At 27.1% G+C, this 16,396-nt stretch overlaps 2 protein-coding genes and 2 long non-coding RNA genes across 9 annotated transcripts; 2 read left to right on the top strand and 2 right to left on the bottom strand.

Annotated features, from left to right (window-relative positions):
• Positions 1 to 275: 275 nt before the first annotated feature.
• On the bottom strand, positions 276 to 4,272 carry LOC126866410 (probable E3 ubiquitin-protein ligase RNF144A). The gene is made up of 5 exons (XM_050619954.1): positions 3,587 to 4,272; positions 2,883 to 3,452; positions 2,613 to 2,775; positions 2,217 to 2,539; positions 276 to 2,131 (listed from the first exon to the last, which is right to left on the bottom strand). Exons 1-5 carry the CDS (start codon positions 3,653 to 3,655, stop codon positions 1,895 to 1,897), a joined length of 1,362 nt encoding a protein of 453 aa, XP_050475911.1. The 5' UTR covers positions 3,656 to 4,272; the 3' UTR covers positions 276 to 1,894.
• Positions 4,273 to 5,855: 1,583 nt separating this feature from the next.
• LOC126866394 (putative uncharacterized protein DDB_G0282133) lies at positions 5,856 to 15,027 on the bottom strand. Of its 6 annotated transcripts, none has more exons than XM_050619916.1 (14): positions 14,864 to 15,026; positions 11,732 to 12,047; positions 9,653 to 11,656; positions 8,559 to 8,920; positions 8,216 to 8,476; positions 7,806 to 8,129; positions 7,579 to 7,732; positions 7,312 to 7,499; positions 7,151 to 7,225; positions 6,996 to 7,050; positions 6,856 to 6,929; positions 6,650 to 6,749; positions 6,407 to 6,576; positions 5,856 to 6,334 (listed from the first exon to the last, which is right to left on the bottom strand). In XM_050619916.1, exons 2-14 carry the CDS (start codon positions 11,988 to 11,990, stop codon positions 6,239 to 6,241), a joined length of 4,122 nt encoding a protein of 1,373 aa, XP_050475873.1. In that variant the 5' UTR covers positions 11,991 to 12,047; positions 14,864 to 15,026; the 3' UTR covers positions 5,856 to 6,238. The 6 variants fall into 6 exon arrangements, with proteins under 6 accessions (XP_050475873.1, XP_050475877.1, XP_050475874.1 ...); XM_050619920.1 differs by having other exon boundaries at positions 8,559 to 8,917; XM_050619917.1 differs by lacking the exon at positions 14,864 to 15,026 and adding an exon at positions 13,008 to 14,845.
• Positions 6,050 to 6,806, top strand: LOC126866430 (uncharacterized). The gene is made up of 3 exons (XR_007689862.1): positions 6,050 to 6,190; positions 6,259 to 6,502; positions 6,624 to 6,806. It is a non-coding gene; the product is annotated as an uncharacterized LOC126866430 (long non-coding RNA).
• A 30-nt stretch (positions 15,028 to 15,057) lies between the features above and the next one.
• On the top strand, positions 15,058 to 15,850 carry LOC126866433 (uncharacterized). The gene is made up of 2 exons (XR_007689864.1): positions 15,058 to 15,190; positions 15,268 to 15,850. It is a non-coding gene; the product is annotated as an uncharacterized LOC126866433 (long non-coding RNA).
• Positions 15,851 to 16,396: the final 546 nt, after the last annotated feature.

The following is a 16,396-nucleotide window of genomic DNA, read 5'->3' as shown; positions in this document are numbered from 1 at the left end:
ATATAGAACGAAGATAGATGTAATTATAGGAAGATCATAACTTTTTTTAACATTAATTGCTTATGTATCATATTAGAATTAATACGAAAACGTACAACTAATAAATCGTAAATGATTTATCTTAATCATTTATTTAGCTTTTAATTTGATATATTCTTTATTTTATATTTATATTCGACTTAAGCTGACTTCTGTGCAAAATTGCACCAACACAGATACAGGTATTTTTATATATGCATTATATATATATATATATATATATATATATATATATATATATATATATATCATGCGTATATTTACATATCATGATCAATAACACACAGTTATACATGCTCAAATACAGATTATATACAGTTATTCTCAATGATACAAGAGAGATTGTAAATGTATGTCTATTTAGAAATTTGCACGTTTACATAATCTATTTCATTTTTTATTTAATAATTCATTGTTATTAACTAATCACATACTATGATTAGGCAATGCTAACTTTGTGTATGATACATATGTATATGCACTGTATGTTCATTGTACATGCATTTGTGCACGTGAGATTACATGTATATGCACATATAAAATGAGGAAAATCATTCTTACATTGTAATGCCAATTATATCAAAAATTCATCACAACGGATAGACAAATTTCTTAGGCAAAAATGAATATTTTGACAGACCTGGTATTATTGTATATAATTATAGTCAGAAATTGGATGATTTCTTATATGCTTTATAGTAATCTAATTTTATTGTTTATATATTATAACATAATGCTTTTACTATTTTTGCTCTATATTCTATTATCAATTCAAAGGATTGCTTAAGACACACACGGAATAATATCCCTCAAAATCGGGAAACGGTATTTATAAATATATCATTAATAGTAAATATATTAAGTATATATTAATAATGGAATTTTCACAGGTTTTCGTAAATTTGATGTTTTTAAATGTGGTAGAGCTTAACGATTCATGTAGATTGATAATAAATATACATACAATTAATTATTTGCCAATCTAAACGAAGTAGCACTGATAAAACAAAAAGGTCTACAATATAATCAACAATTTATAAGATTTTGAAACAATCATATCTTAATTTTACTGAATTCAGATATAGATATACATTGTTTATTATTTTACATTTATGGATATATTCATAAAACTTTTTTTATATATTAGTAAAAGCGTAAAAGTACATGAACAGAATATTGAGTATTGCTAAAGATTATAACAGCAAATCACATATATATATAACAATTATGAAACAAGCTATTATTTGATGTATACAAAAAAACATTTAAAACAATTTTGAATATGGCAGTCAATCCAATGCAATATAAATATAATTTTTTGGAATGTCATAAACAAAAATTATGAGTATTTACGATACATAGACATTTTGAAAATGAGAAAATATTACTAGAATCTGATAACAGTAAAAAAGTCTTATTAGCTTTCGAAATTTAAATTGTAACTATTAAATATCAATTAGATATTAAGTAGCTTTTAATAAACGTAAATTTCTTATATATATAAAAACAATCATACCATAAATATATATATACAAATATATTGATCCTTTTTAAACTCATAAGTTTGCAATATGTCAAAATAATGAAAATAATTATTGATTATAAGTAACATCCACAAAAATGATTGAAAACATAATATTATTAAATTTCGCTTCATTTATAAAATTAAATGTTTCGCAATATAGGTATTATATTCCCTTTATATTATTTTTTGTCATACAATTTATGATGCACCAAATTCAATGTATATCTATATAAGTCGCCAATTACGTGCACGGATTGGATACACTAATTTAATTATTTATCGTAGTGGAGGGGAATTATACAGGAATATTGAAAAACTTTTAATGTTTTCCTACGTTGCAGTATCACCTTCTTCTTGTTCAAGTCTAGATGAACCACATACACGACATTTGCAGCATACAATACATGGTGCGGCCAATAAAAGTAACGGCGATGCAACGAGCAAGAGTAATCCAAATCCAGCAAAAATTCCAATAACTTGTGTTCTGTGCCAAATAACTGATGCTCGTGAGTGACCCAACTTATTTTTGCACGGTCCTTTGTCGTAATGTCGCAATAGAAAGTCATCCTATATTATTCAATACATTTATAAAATTTTAAAAGTTTTTGAAGAAAATTACCATTATTATACAGCTATAGGCAAATTTACTTACATCTAAAGAAGCTAAACAGTACCAACAAAACACATGTTTACATCTTTTACACATCATTTGAGCACATCCTTCATCCTTTTCAATAGGTACAGAACACATAGGACAACATTTGATATGATCACCATCAAATGGTATACCCAAGGAAATATCTGAACAAGGACCAGTATGCCAAGATTCCCGACATATAGAACAGAAATCTGTAGAGCAATTAGGACAATGAACTGGCCCAATAGGAGTTCCATTTGAACCAGTAGCATTTATAGAACATATTGTTTCGCAACCTGCACGTGGACACCAAGCACGTGCTTTATCCATGGATACGTCTACATATCATATAAAAAATAGTTAAACTAAGTTATACTAATGTTTGTAGCAAGTAAAGTACTGTTTACACACCTCTGTTTAATCGGAATTTATGATGTTTTTCCACAAATTCAGCACTAACAAGACTTGATATTTCCTTCATGGAAAGTATTGCTCCATGTTCACATTGTGCATCAGGACAACTAATTTCATATGCACCTTCTTCAATTTCAAATTCAACATATGCTTTCATACACTAAAACATGTAAAATACATATGTATAATAACTATATGTATGTATAAATATATTTACTTTAAATAATTTTTCATATGATAATATGTATCAAAAAAGATTGCACATACATCTTTACAATAGGAACAACCACAGCCTTCTATCTTAAATGTTTTAGAAAAAGAAGTATCAACAAGACATAATTTACAAAAGATACGTCCAAGTGCTTGTTGAGAACTTGCAGGAACAAAATTGCCTGCAGCTAAACTGTAGCGGGAACTAGATGCCAATGATAGTAAACTGGAGCAGCGAGAACATACTCGACTGCGATTTATAGGTCTGCCCTCTAAAGCAGAAGTACTTAAACCCACAGTAGTTTCACATTTTCTTAATCCTGTGGGGCCTAAACTCAACCAACTATTACCACGAGCTTCCAAGCTTGCACTACTTTCAGGTCTAAGTAAAGGTGCATCTACTCCTTTACCTACTACAGTTCTCTCTGTCAATGAAAGATTTATAACACTGGCTTCTTTGCGCAATAATGGTAATCTGACTCCAGTAAGTTTGTTAGACTTATCAACTTTTTTCTGACTTGTAGCAACTTTGTTAGAAGAATTGACAGATGTCACAGAACTGGTAGCAGTACCCATATCCATCAGTGGAGCTCGTCGTATGACGAGCGAATGTAGGCTGGGCATCCCCTAATTATCAATGTAGATTTCACTACCAGTTACAGACAAGAGCTATGCTTACTGACTTCTTTTAGACAGTTTGCAACAGCACTTGCCATGTAATGGAAGATATATATAAATTATGAAATTGAGAAATGTCACACCCATGAAACAATTTGGCACTGCATATTTTCAATCCACTCAATCCAGCATAGTTTTACAATATTTTTCATATTTCACCCTCTTAGTTGGCATTTTCGAGTTTTCTTTCATATAAGCTCAAGGTGATTGAATATTGATTTCTATTAGAAAGTTGCGAAGTTGCTGTTTTTGCAATATAGTTGTATTTTGACATAAATTTGCTGACATATTACATTCTTGACTTAATTTCAAAAAAGCTCAAAATCCGAAACAGTTAATGAAAAAAGCGTAAAACTGGTAACCAAACAACTATATAAAAATAAATTCTTCGAAACAGATTATGCATTGCAACTAAAACGGTTGAAAAATATTCCTGTCTTCAAACGTTATTTGTGTTGTGGTTGTCATTTCAAGATATATCGCGAAAGTAAGAAAATTGCTACGTAATATTTCACACATATTAATATTCGAAGAAATAGACATCCATTAATATTTTGAATATCAAACTTTGCAAATGTATGATCATCCCATTAGAATATTGCTCGATTTTATAGTTTTTTTTCTAGTTTCACGGGCTTTTTATATACTGTGTCACAAAGTACAGCAAACAGTATACACAAATTACCGACTAACTACTTCCGCCCCCACTTGCTTATACTTTTTTCTTACAATATCGGAAAAAATTGTAGCTACATTCGTATTATGATATACATACATCGCAAAATCATAATTATACTTGCTTTGATGTATTTTCCTATATTTCTAAGAATCATATATTTTATAATATAGAAGATAGTTTATTATACAGTGAAAGTTTAGAATTTTAGTAAAGCATGATTCCAAATACTAGTAAATTTTTTATATGGAGTCGTGGTGCAGTTTCATGCAATTTCAAAGTGGTTTTAAGTGTTGGTTGATGATAAGGGTAAATGTTAAACTTAAAACTTTAAACTTTAAACTTAAAAACTTGTTAAAACGTATATCAATTATATTTTTCTCTTTACAATAATTTTTACTATAAATCTAATATATTTCTATATATCTTCGTAAAATTTTGTTCCTTTTTTTAATTTAAGATCTTTATTTTATCCTGTAAATCTTTAGATATAGAAAAAATTGTAACTGACATTATTTTTACAAACTACATCTTTGAACTATAGAATTTTTATTTAAGTGATAACTAAATTTTGAATATTATTTGTGTATAATAAAATTTAAGATTTGTACCAATTGATATTTCTAAATTAATTATTAATTAATCAATTATAATACAATTAAAAGAAATCTGTAATAAAAATATCATATAGATACTTACCTATGTAAACTAACAATCACAGAATTTAACATATCTGTTACCAAAAATGCGCGAAATTTAATTTAAAATTACATTAGTAATACGGGCAGTATATATCCTACAGTTCCTATATTCGACTTTTTCCTATTGTTGATTAAGAAACTTTTGTAAGTTATGTTAAAATTGTGATAAATAAATATTAGGGAAATCTCACATTCATATTGCATAAAAGAAATAGCAAAAAATTCTGTTTTTTATATGTATTGGTTCATTTCCTTAAAAAAACAAACGTCTTATTTAAAATTGTATAACAATTAGGAATTTTTTTATTATAAACTCATATAAAAAATGAGCAATCATTTTATTATACATTTTTGACACAAAAATGAAAATAAAACTTAAAAATATGATATTAGATAATTATACTCTAGATCATTATATTTTCAATACAAATATTAACAATCACAACATATAAACATTAATATTTACATGAATTTAATATGAAGTGATTCGCATAGTTTGTCTTATGTTAAAATCTATGGAGTATTTTATCATTTAACATTTAGAATTTATTACAATTGTATCAAAATTGAGCAAATCATATATTAGCGAGATTCAATTACAATAAGTAACAATAAAAATAAAATAAATTTAGAAAGGGAAAATAAATGGTATTTTATGTATAAAACACAGGAAGCAATATTTGTGAACACTTTCAATGAACAATAGTATTGATAGCAGATTTATACAACAAATATATAGTTTTTAACTGTAGCAGTCTTTATGAAAGGTAAATATTGAATTAGTACAAAAATTCTTTTTGACTAGAATATTTTTTCCTGTTTTTGTCTAGATGCTATACTATTACTTAAAGTTCAAAATACGGAATCTAAAATGTTTAATAATTGCTTATTCCACACTATCAAATGATAATACTTCATGAAACATGGCACGAAATTGCATGGAGCCTTCATGCTCCAATTTTGTGAGCAAAGACATAAGGATGTAAACTATATGTATATTGTCAAAATTAAGATTTGTATTTTTTGATTTTATAAATTAAGAGGTGTATAAAAAACGACGGATAAAAATACGTTAGCTACAATTGTATCATAGTTACCAAGGATTGTACGAATTACTTATGATTAAATGGATATTTACTACTATACAACAAATTCGTTTGTAATGTAATCTATACATCATATTTGATCATTATAAACACTTCTGTAATTGAATTAAATATATTTTACATGTAATAAATGTAATAAATTGAACGATAACGCAAAGGACTGTACGGAATTTGTTGTTACATGAGTCATGAACTGTTATAACTGTGCGTAAAAATAATATTGATATAATAATTCAAAATTTATCATATACTTTATAAAGAAATGTTTCCAGGTATACTATACTGTCCTTTTCGGGAATGTATATCAACTGCTCGAACTGCGAAGTGATAATTATTTCCTTCAGAAAACTGCAAAAAGGAAGACATTACAAATATCTATGGAATATACTCTAGTGTTTAAACACAATCTGTTCAAATTACTTGCGTAAGTGTGCACGCCATAGGTAGTGGTAAAGCTCGAACATCGCCTACTTTCTTCCACAATGACGTGTTAGGAGGAACACCAGCAATTTCCTGGTAGGCATACAACTGGTAACTAACAATATCTGCATACTTGTCCGACAAATTCATATTCCAAGATAATACTATTCCTAGATAATAATAATAAATTTTTATATTCTATTAACATTTTTAATAGGTATAAATTTGCAAGTTGTAACATACCATGTGCAACTTTAGAAATTTTTAATGATGGAGCTGGTGGTGAAAGTTTCCAAAGAGGATTTACAGCATAATTACGCGTATCTGGTAAGGGTGCTGGATGCTGAAACAAATACAATTATAAACATACAAGCATAAACATAAGTACCTGTATTATTAAGTACCTGTATAAATAAGTATTAAAACAAAACTGTTAATTGAAAGTATACCTTATTTAACTGTACATTAGAAGTAGCTGGAGTCGTCAAAAATCGAACCGTTCCATTTGCAATAGTTGATATTCCTATAAATAAGATTGTAATATATCTATATATTATTTATATTGATGATTTAAACTGAAACTACTTACCCGTTTTATACGTTAAAGTTGGAAATGAAGCTCTACACGAAGTCACAGGCCGTATCTATAATTAGAAATGTTTATTATAAAACTGTAAACTAACTACAAAGCCTTATTTTTCGACTTCATTTTATTAAAAATATGGCAAAAAATATTCATTTTACCGGACTGGAATTTGGTGTTATTAATAATTGCCTTGTTGGCATCACATATGCTAATCGAGGCGCATTCATATTATTCTATAAAAAAGTATGTAAACATATAATAAAATTATATAAATAATAGATGAAATGAATAATATATGCATATCTTACTATACACTTACCACTAAAGCAGTAGGTGTTGGCTGACTAGCAGGTTGTACTACTCTTATACTAGGCGGTTGACTTGTTATGGCTACATTCCCAGGAATAGTCTGAATTACTCTTTGGAAGCAAGGTTGTTGTGTTTTTTGTGTTAAGTTTACTTGTTGATCATTTACTGTAGTTGTTACAACTGGTACACCAGTAGTAGCTATAAATTACCAAAGTTCCTTAATATGTTCTTATTCATTTAATACGAAAATATATAAGAAAATTATGAAATTTAATACCTTTACTTTTCTCTTCTTCATCCGTAAGATCAATAAGATCGTTTGCACGAGATTTTGCGACGTTTGTTGTAGTGGATCCTTGACCATTTATCTGATTCGGAAATTTTCCATTTACAATTATAGCTTGCTGTGATTGTTGTGGTTGTATCTGTTGCTACAGAAACCAATAATAATTTTTTGTCATTAGATTTGTAATAAAAATAAGAAAATTCGAATGAAGTACTTACATTTGATATAATTTGTTGAACATTAGACTGATTTGATAATGTCAGAGGGTGCTGTGAATCTAGGGGTTTAGCAACAACCAAAGCTGCAGGAGTGATAGTAGTCATAATGTTTGGAGATTGAGTATGACTTTGTGCCACCACAGAAGTTTGTCCAGTTATTGGCTCAGTTTTCCTGGGTGATCTTGTTTTAATTCCTCTCCTTGGACTGGTTGCATTATTTGTTTCATTAACAGAAGTATTTGATGCATTATTACTACTTGAAACATGTAGAGACTTCATATTAGAATTCTGTTGTAATTGCCTTAAATTTTGCATTACATGATCCTATATAAACATATATTACAATAAAATAAAATTAAAATAAAATATTATAAAATCATATATAACTTAGCAAAATGGTTCATATATACCGTTACAAAATTAACTTGTAATCCAACAGATCTATTGATCTTAATTGGTGGACTGAATTTATCGTTACTCGCACGCCGATCTGCCGCATTACGGTTTAATACCATTTCAAAATCTTTAATTTGTTTAGCTAATTGTTGACATTTTGCACGCGTTACTTCTTGATTTTTTTCTGATATACGTGCTTGTTCTCTTAGTTTACCAATTTCGTCGCGCATAGTAATCGTTTCAACAATTTTTTGTATCAAAAGTTCTTCTAATTCCTTAAAGAAATTATCATCATTGAAATATATAAAACTTTTATTATTAAAATAATTAATTTAAATTTTTATATTTTTAACATACTTCCTGTTTTAATTTTGGCAGTTTTTCATTCAAGTCTCTTTGGAAAAATTTATGAATATAGTTAAGGTTTTTAATGTTGTCAGAATTATTTTCTTGTGTTTTTAATTCATTACATCGTTCTTCAAAATTTGCTTTAATTTTCTTAACACCACCATTCATAACAGGAGTATCAGTATCAGAACAGGTCCTTTTTAATGAAGGTGGCGATGAAGGACGTGCATCTTGATTCATTTTAAAATTTATAGCTACAAACTTTTCTGAATCATCACTAGATTCTACATCACTATGAAGGAATTTTGTTCTTATAATCTCTTCTGCATTTTTAGCTGTTCGTCTCTTCCGTCTTCCACTTTCCCTCACTGCTACAAATATTTTAATAAAAACTTAGTAATTTACAGAACTAAAAAATAAAAAATAGATATAACCAAATTGTTTAACTCTTTTCAATTATTAAATATATATCTTTAGTTTACAAATTACAATATTTCCAAAAATATAATTTATTTTTAAACCAACGAAAGTGTGAACAAAAAAAGATAATGCCTAATAGTTTTATAATTTTTTAACTCTTCTTTAAAGATATATTAAATATTTTATACTCATAAAAATGCAATACATATACAAGGTGATCCAATAGGAACGAACTAAGAAAGTCAAAGAGAACATAAATACAAGAATACTGCTTCACATCTTTCCCTGTCTCTCATACATTATATTTAACGAATTAAAGTTATAATATCTGCCAAACTAATGGATTTCGGTATAAATAGCTGGATACTTTTTTGTACGGAATGTCCAACTGTATCGATTATAAAAAATATATGGTAACTAATAAAAAAACTAAATGTTAACGTAATATCTCAAAAATTATAAGTTATTAAGAAGTCAAAATGTACTCATTTTCTCAGGCTCCTTAAATATAATACATTTCACTTCAAACATTTTTTGATACAGCCAATATATAGCCAGTTATGTTAGATGTTCGTTCTTATTGACTCAAGTTGTATGTGGGAGAACATACTTTTGTAGAGGAAAAGTGATATCTTTTCATTTTTAAACTAATGTGTATCTCATTTATTCAATATACATCCTACCTTGTTTTTCTTCTGTGCAATTCATTTGCTCTACTACAACATTCTCTCTTTTTGATCGTCTTTTCCTTCTTTGAGTAGTCACAGAAACTTCAACAGTTCTTTTATCACTATCATCACTATTATTTTTTGTATTAGTAGCAAAATCTAATGAATCATTTTCTGTGATTACACTAGGTTCTAGTTCTACACTAGGTAAACTATTTTTATCCGACATCAATTCAATGTATTCACTTAAATTTTTTTTACTTGCAGAACTTATTATTGAGTTTTCCTTTTCTGTAGTTTTTATATCTTTTTTAGTAACGTCCTCATTTTGTTCCCAAAGATCAATTATAGGACGAGTTAATTGATTTTCAGAAGCATTGGATTTACTAATTTCGATAGAATTTGTACTATTATCACTACTTTTTAATTGATTATCACATTTTACACTCTTAATAACCGTTTTTTCTGGCACATTACCATTTTTGTTGCTAGTTACATTATTTAATACAGTCGTTGATTTAAACTCACTGTTTTCACAATCTTCATTTGATTTCATATCTTCAGAAGAAATTTTCTTTTTTTTATTCCTAAGAATTTCATCTGTTTTATAATTTGTTACTTTTCCATTTAGTATTATATCATTATTTACTATTTCCTTTTCTTCTAAGGAATTTAAAACAGTAGTTTTACAATTATTTCCAGATAGTTCTATCTCTTGACTGAGTTCTGTTAATTTCTTATTTCTATTAAGATCTTGTTCTTCTAATTTATAGACTTCTTTAATTTCTGTACTTTCATTTGTATCAGTTATTTTAGTTATTTTATTTTGTTCTTCATTATTTATACTTTTATATTGTTCTTGATTACTTTTTTCTGCAGTATATTTTATAGCTTCATCTTTATCAGATTTACATTTTATATCAGTTATTTTAGTTATTTTATCTTGTTCCTCATTATTTATACTTTTGCATTGTTCTTGATTACTTTTTCCTTTAGTATATTTAATAGTTTCATCTTTACCAGATTTACATTTTATGTCCATATTCAATGCTTCCACTTTGAAATTGTTAGAATTACGAAAATCACTAAAATCAATATTTGCATTATTCATATCATTTTTACTTATTTCGTCTTTTTGCTTACTATTATTATCATTCTGAGAATCAGTTTCAGAATTTAGAGGATTTTCACTAGAATTGTCATTCAAAGTATGGATCGTAGTATTTTTACATTCAGGATCATTAGATACTTTTATTTTTGTATTTTCTTCCAAGTCATGTTCTAGTACTAATGAATTATTGACAGAATCAGTGTTAACAGAATTTTCTTTTCTAATATTTTTAATAGGAGTATTTTCAACTTTTTCACTCAATGATTCATTTGAATGGTCATTCTTATCGTTATTAACTACAGATTTGCTACATAATATACTATCTCCATCTATTGTTGCGTCATTATCAAGTTTTATAGTTTCAATATCATTATTAACTTTAGCTTCTAAAGATATGTTTTTATTTGATAGAGATATAGGACTTACATCAGATTCTGTTGAACTATTTTGCTTGTGCATTGTATTAGAACTAAAGCCTTTCTTTTGACGTCTACCACCATAAATCGTACTATGTGAATGAAATATTCCATTGCCTCTTCCTCGTTCGAAAGGACCAAATCCATTATAAAATCTTGTATTACAGTTATATTGAAGTCTATAACGTCCTCTAGGTGTTAAATGACGAAATCTTTGATTAACCCAATGAAAAGAGCGACCATTGGGAGTTCTAGGATACTTATATTGTGATCCATAACTTTGCCATAGACGAGAAACATTAGCTGTTCGTGGTTTTCTCATCAGTTCACTTTCACCTTTCTTAACAATTTTTTCATAATCAATTAGTATTTTTTCATCTGAATCGTTATCTGAACTGTGTTCCTTCTTCTTTGTATCTGCTTCTGTATTAATTATATCTTTTTTTGGAATAGAAGAAATTTCCATATCTTCAGTTCTTGTAGATGTCATTTCTGTAATTTAAATAAAACAGTTGTTCAAATTTTTCAGATCATAATATTACAATTAGTGTAATGTATTATGATTACCAATTTCATTAGTTTTTGATGTGTTTTCTTGATTATCTAAAACAGGTGTTAAAATATCTTCTGTCTCAATTTCATCATCAGAGAGTCTTAAACGCATACTATCATCTGAGAGAGCATCTTCTTCATCGCCATCATCACCTGTACTATATAACAACTCCTCTTCTTTTTCTTTTGATAGTTCATCAATATTATGTGTGTTAATACAAGACAAAGAATGTATAGAGTCAGGAGTATGTAAACTTCTTAAAGCTTCCATCATAGAAAATATGTAATATGTAAGACAATGTCACAAGCTACTCATGTAATAATTTTTAACCTGTAATTAATAATTTTTAACTTGTAATTCCTTTTCTTCGAATAACTTTATTTTAAAATATCATATATTAACTTTATATACTTATATACACCAGTATACTTGGTTATATACACATACAAGATATCTCATAAATATTTTTGTACCCCTAACTTGACTTAACTTGACTTAACTGACTTTTTTAATCAATTTGAAGTGATAATCAATTTTATTGCAAATGCATAATAAAATACATATAATAGTTCTTATCATTTAATATGTATTGTTAATAATTTTAATTTTTACCAACTTTTTACTATTTTAATTTTATAATCGGTAAATATGATAAAAGGTTAATAATAGAACCTTTAGTATTATAAACTATAATTTTTTGAAATTGAAATAAAGTTCAATCAAAACCAAAAATAAAGTTTATTTTATATTTCATAATTAAATAACAGAACATTACAGTTTGGATGATATATATCTTAAACAGATTTAATTTTTAATTTAACATTTCCACGATAATAACTAATTACAAGTGTATTAAACCTATATGAACTATAAGTCCTTATTTTCTGTGAATCAATGTTTTCCGTCTGGTACTACAATATCATTAAGCATGCAATGCGTACAAGGAATTGATGACTAATATTAGTAGTAAAGATATCATGTAAAAGTACATAAAGAATTTAGACTTCCATACAAGCATTACAGATAATAAAATGTGGGCCCTTCGATGCGCGCCAACATATACCATCCCTGGCCCATGAGTACTCAATTAACAAAAATGGCGGATTGGAAATACATACTACATTACTAATACTCGTCATTGTGTTTCAAATAACAAATATACCTTATTGTCGCAAAAATAGAATTGTTATTTTAAAATAATTGAATGTAATTTTTTACTTTATATCAATAATATACTAAAAAAATGGTTTAACATAGTAGACTAAATCAGTTTGTATTTGTTACACTAACGTTTTAAAACTTTAGGAGATTCAAGTCAATAATACTGTTTGTTTATAAAATTAAATACAAATACACAACACAAATAGCTACAGTTAATACAAAATGATAATATATTAAAATAATTATGATTTAATCTACGAAAAATGTATATTCAGAAAGGCGGGCTTCTTGACAAGCTTCTCTATTGAACGAATACTGCTGAACATAGGTCCCGACATGTGTCCAAACGAAATTCAACGACTGCACACGAAGTTTAGCAATATGGCGTCGCATTTCACTACCGATAAATTAATTCTTGATAAGTGATGGAAATAAAAATTTTATAATAAAAATATATATTTACATAACATGTAAAATTATACCAATTATCTTACTCTTGAATTAATACTGAACAATCTGAAATATTTAAGAAGTTCGTACTCATGATACCCCCACTCCCTTCTTACTTATGCCGCACTTAACAATACTTAATGTTTCACCATAGTAGCAATATTTGTGCAAATTTTATCAAAATTTCATCAAATTTAATACATTGATGTAAGTGTACAAATGTACATGTTTGGGTACTTTTATATAAACATATTTTCAATACAATGTATACTAAAAAAAATAGTACTATTAAAATGTTTGTACACTAAAATACTATCTGTGAGCATTGTTTCACAATTTGCAAACATTTTTGGTTTAGATATATAGTTTAGCATAAATAATCCCACCGTTTTCTCTTTCAACTCGCTGATGAGATCAACATTCGTCATACTGGTAATATAATGTTAAATTTATTAAGTGGGAGAAGTATTGTACTTCCACAACTCATAAAGATGGGGCCTACATAGATCCAGTATTTTTATACTCATAATCTGAACTTTCAATAGATCATTATTAAAAGCAATGAGATTTTTATTAAAGATTTATTAGATATTTTTAAAAACAAAAATTCCATTACTCACCCTGCTTCAAATTTATACTATCTCATAAAAGATGCGGTAGCAATACGATACAACGTATCGTAAATAATAAAATAATTATTCCATTTTATAATTTGAACGTGTTGTAATTCAATATAAAAATAGGCTTCATTATAGTATCAAACTGCGATATATTCGGCTAGAATGACATTTGTAGGAGTTTTTGAAATCGTTGAAACCTTTTTAAAATTTGATACTCTTAACCTACTATATAGCTTACTCTGTATGTATTTGAATCGTAAGTATTGGATTAAGTTTGGATTACTTTTTATTTTCCGGCCTCACGGTTGTTTACGCGGATTCCTAAATATAAGATCTTTATTGTTTAAATGTTTGTTTAAAACTGTTTATTTCCGCGAGAAATGACCTTCATATTTGGCTTTAGTGACCTAAAATATCTCCGGAAAAACATATCCAGACCAAAAATTTTGCAATTTGGATACTAAAAATATCAATTTATCAACTTTCATTTTGTATGACGAAACCACAAAATGGCGTATCTATGCTCTATAAAATGGCAGCTATTTATATGTATATAGTTTGATGTCTACAATAGATTCGATCTTTACGTTTGGGACTTGAGGCCCACATTTTTAAGTGCGTTATAAACAGTTCAAAATAAGGTTTTATTATCTCAAATGCTCATTATTATACAAACGAAATACATACATATATAACAAATTAATTAAAAAATCCTTTTAATTTTTAAAATTTAACTAAATATCAAATAATTTATTTCCCTTTCAAAGCGTTTACTATAAAATTAAAAAAATTTTAATTTTTTTAGAATTTTAAATAAATATATATTATTCGGATCGTGTAATAATTTAGATCAAAAAATCTGAAGTGACCCACTCCTGAATGGTGACATGTAATTGTGTATGTAAGTGAACTTACGTTACGTTATAATGCAGCCAGTCTTCAACCAATGTTGAACATGCTCTTTGTCTTATAAAAATACGTTATATTTACGATAAATGTCAGAAACGAAGATACACACTGTGATACTCGTTCATGAAGTATCTGCAACACCGCAACCTAAACAAGCGACAGGCAATGTTGCCACTTTTATTCGTAACCGCTAACATACTCAATGTTTTTGGATACGATTAAAGATGAAGTTGAATCCAGTAGGTTTTCGAATTGATTACATTTAAAAAATACATAAAATTAAAAGGTCACAGGCTACCAATTTCGTGAAAAGAAATATACAAAACTATCGACGTAAGTACACAAAGAGATACGATAGTTTGCATCTCAGACTTTAGTAACGCATGCGCTATAGTATAAAATACTTTCAGAACTTATGATATTTGTTGAAGTACACTTTTGTGTACTTCAACTTCTGCTTAGATACCAAAATACTCCTTATTCATAAAAATGTATACAAATATGTGAGATCAATAATAATCATGTAGTCGTGGAACATTTCTTCTCAACATTTGGAGATTTTCTTTTCAAAAATTATTTCAATGTTATTTCAAAGTGTACATAATAATCATACTATATATGCCTCGTCTCGTTGGCCCATTTTGTAAGATATGTTATTAACAGTACAAGAAACATCGCGTATTATTAAGCATGGGTTAAGGTCAAATATCTTTTTTTGTGATATTTTCTAAATAATTATTAATAAAACATGTGTTATACTGACTACAATTTATACCAAGATTAATAAATGTCATATTAATGAAATAGCTACAAAATATTGCTAAACTAATGTATAATACTAAAAATTACTTTTCTTTGTTAAGAAGGAGAAAAGAAAAAAGATGAATGTATAAGTGATAAGAAAATTCTATGTATGTACATACTAATATAATAAAAACGAAAGTAAAATGAAATATATCATTTTATATTCATAATATGTGCTTCAAAAATATATTATTGTTAGTTACATAAATTATCTTTCTATTGTATTATATATTATGTACATACATAAGAGGAGGAAACAAAAACACTGAAAAACATATATTGTATATATACATATATATACATTTCTGAAGACACAATTTTTTTCAAGAAGGACTAAAACGATATAGTTATATCATATATTGAAACTAGATAAACTATGTAAAATAATATAAAGTATTGTAACTAAAACATAAGATATAAATGCAATTAAATTTAACAAATAGCTAATAATGTTTATCTAATCATATCATTTAGTGTTATTATGGATGTTATTTGCTTAATCCATTAAAAATTGGATTAATATCAGTGTATTTGTAGTATTCATATTTATATAGATATTCTCAAATAAATGACATTTCCATAAGAATATTTGTTATGTTGATAAACTTTCCTTAAACAATTTTATTGAAAAAATACAATTTTATTTAAAATTACATAATTTATTTTATCCTAAATTGTTATAATATTTATAATTTGATGGCATAATAACCTTTAGTTTACTTCCTAATATATAAT

Source organism: Bombus huntii, chromosome 6 (genome assembly GCF_024542735.1).
Source record: "Bombus huntii isolate Logan2020A chromosome 6, iyBomHunt1.1, whole genome shotgun sequence".
Taxonomy (NCBI): domain Eukaryota; kingdom Metazoa; phylum Arthropoda; class Insecta; order Hymenoptera; family Apidae; genus Bombus; species Bombus huntii.
Note: the sequence above shows the minus strand (reverse complement) of the source record. Positions and strands in the feature narration are given on the sequence as shown.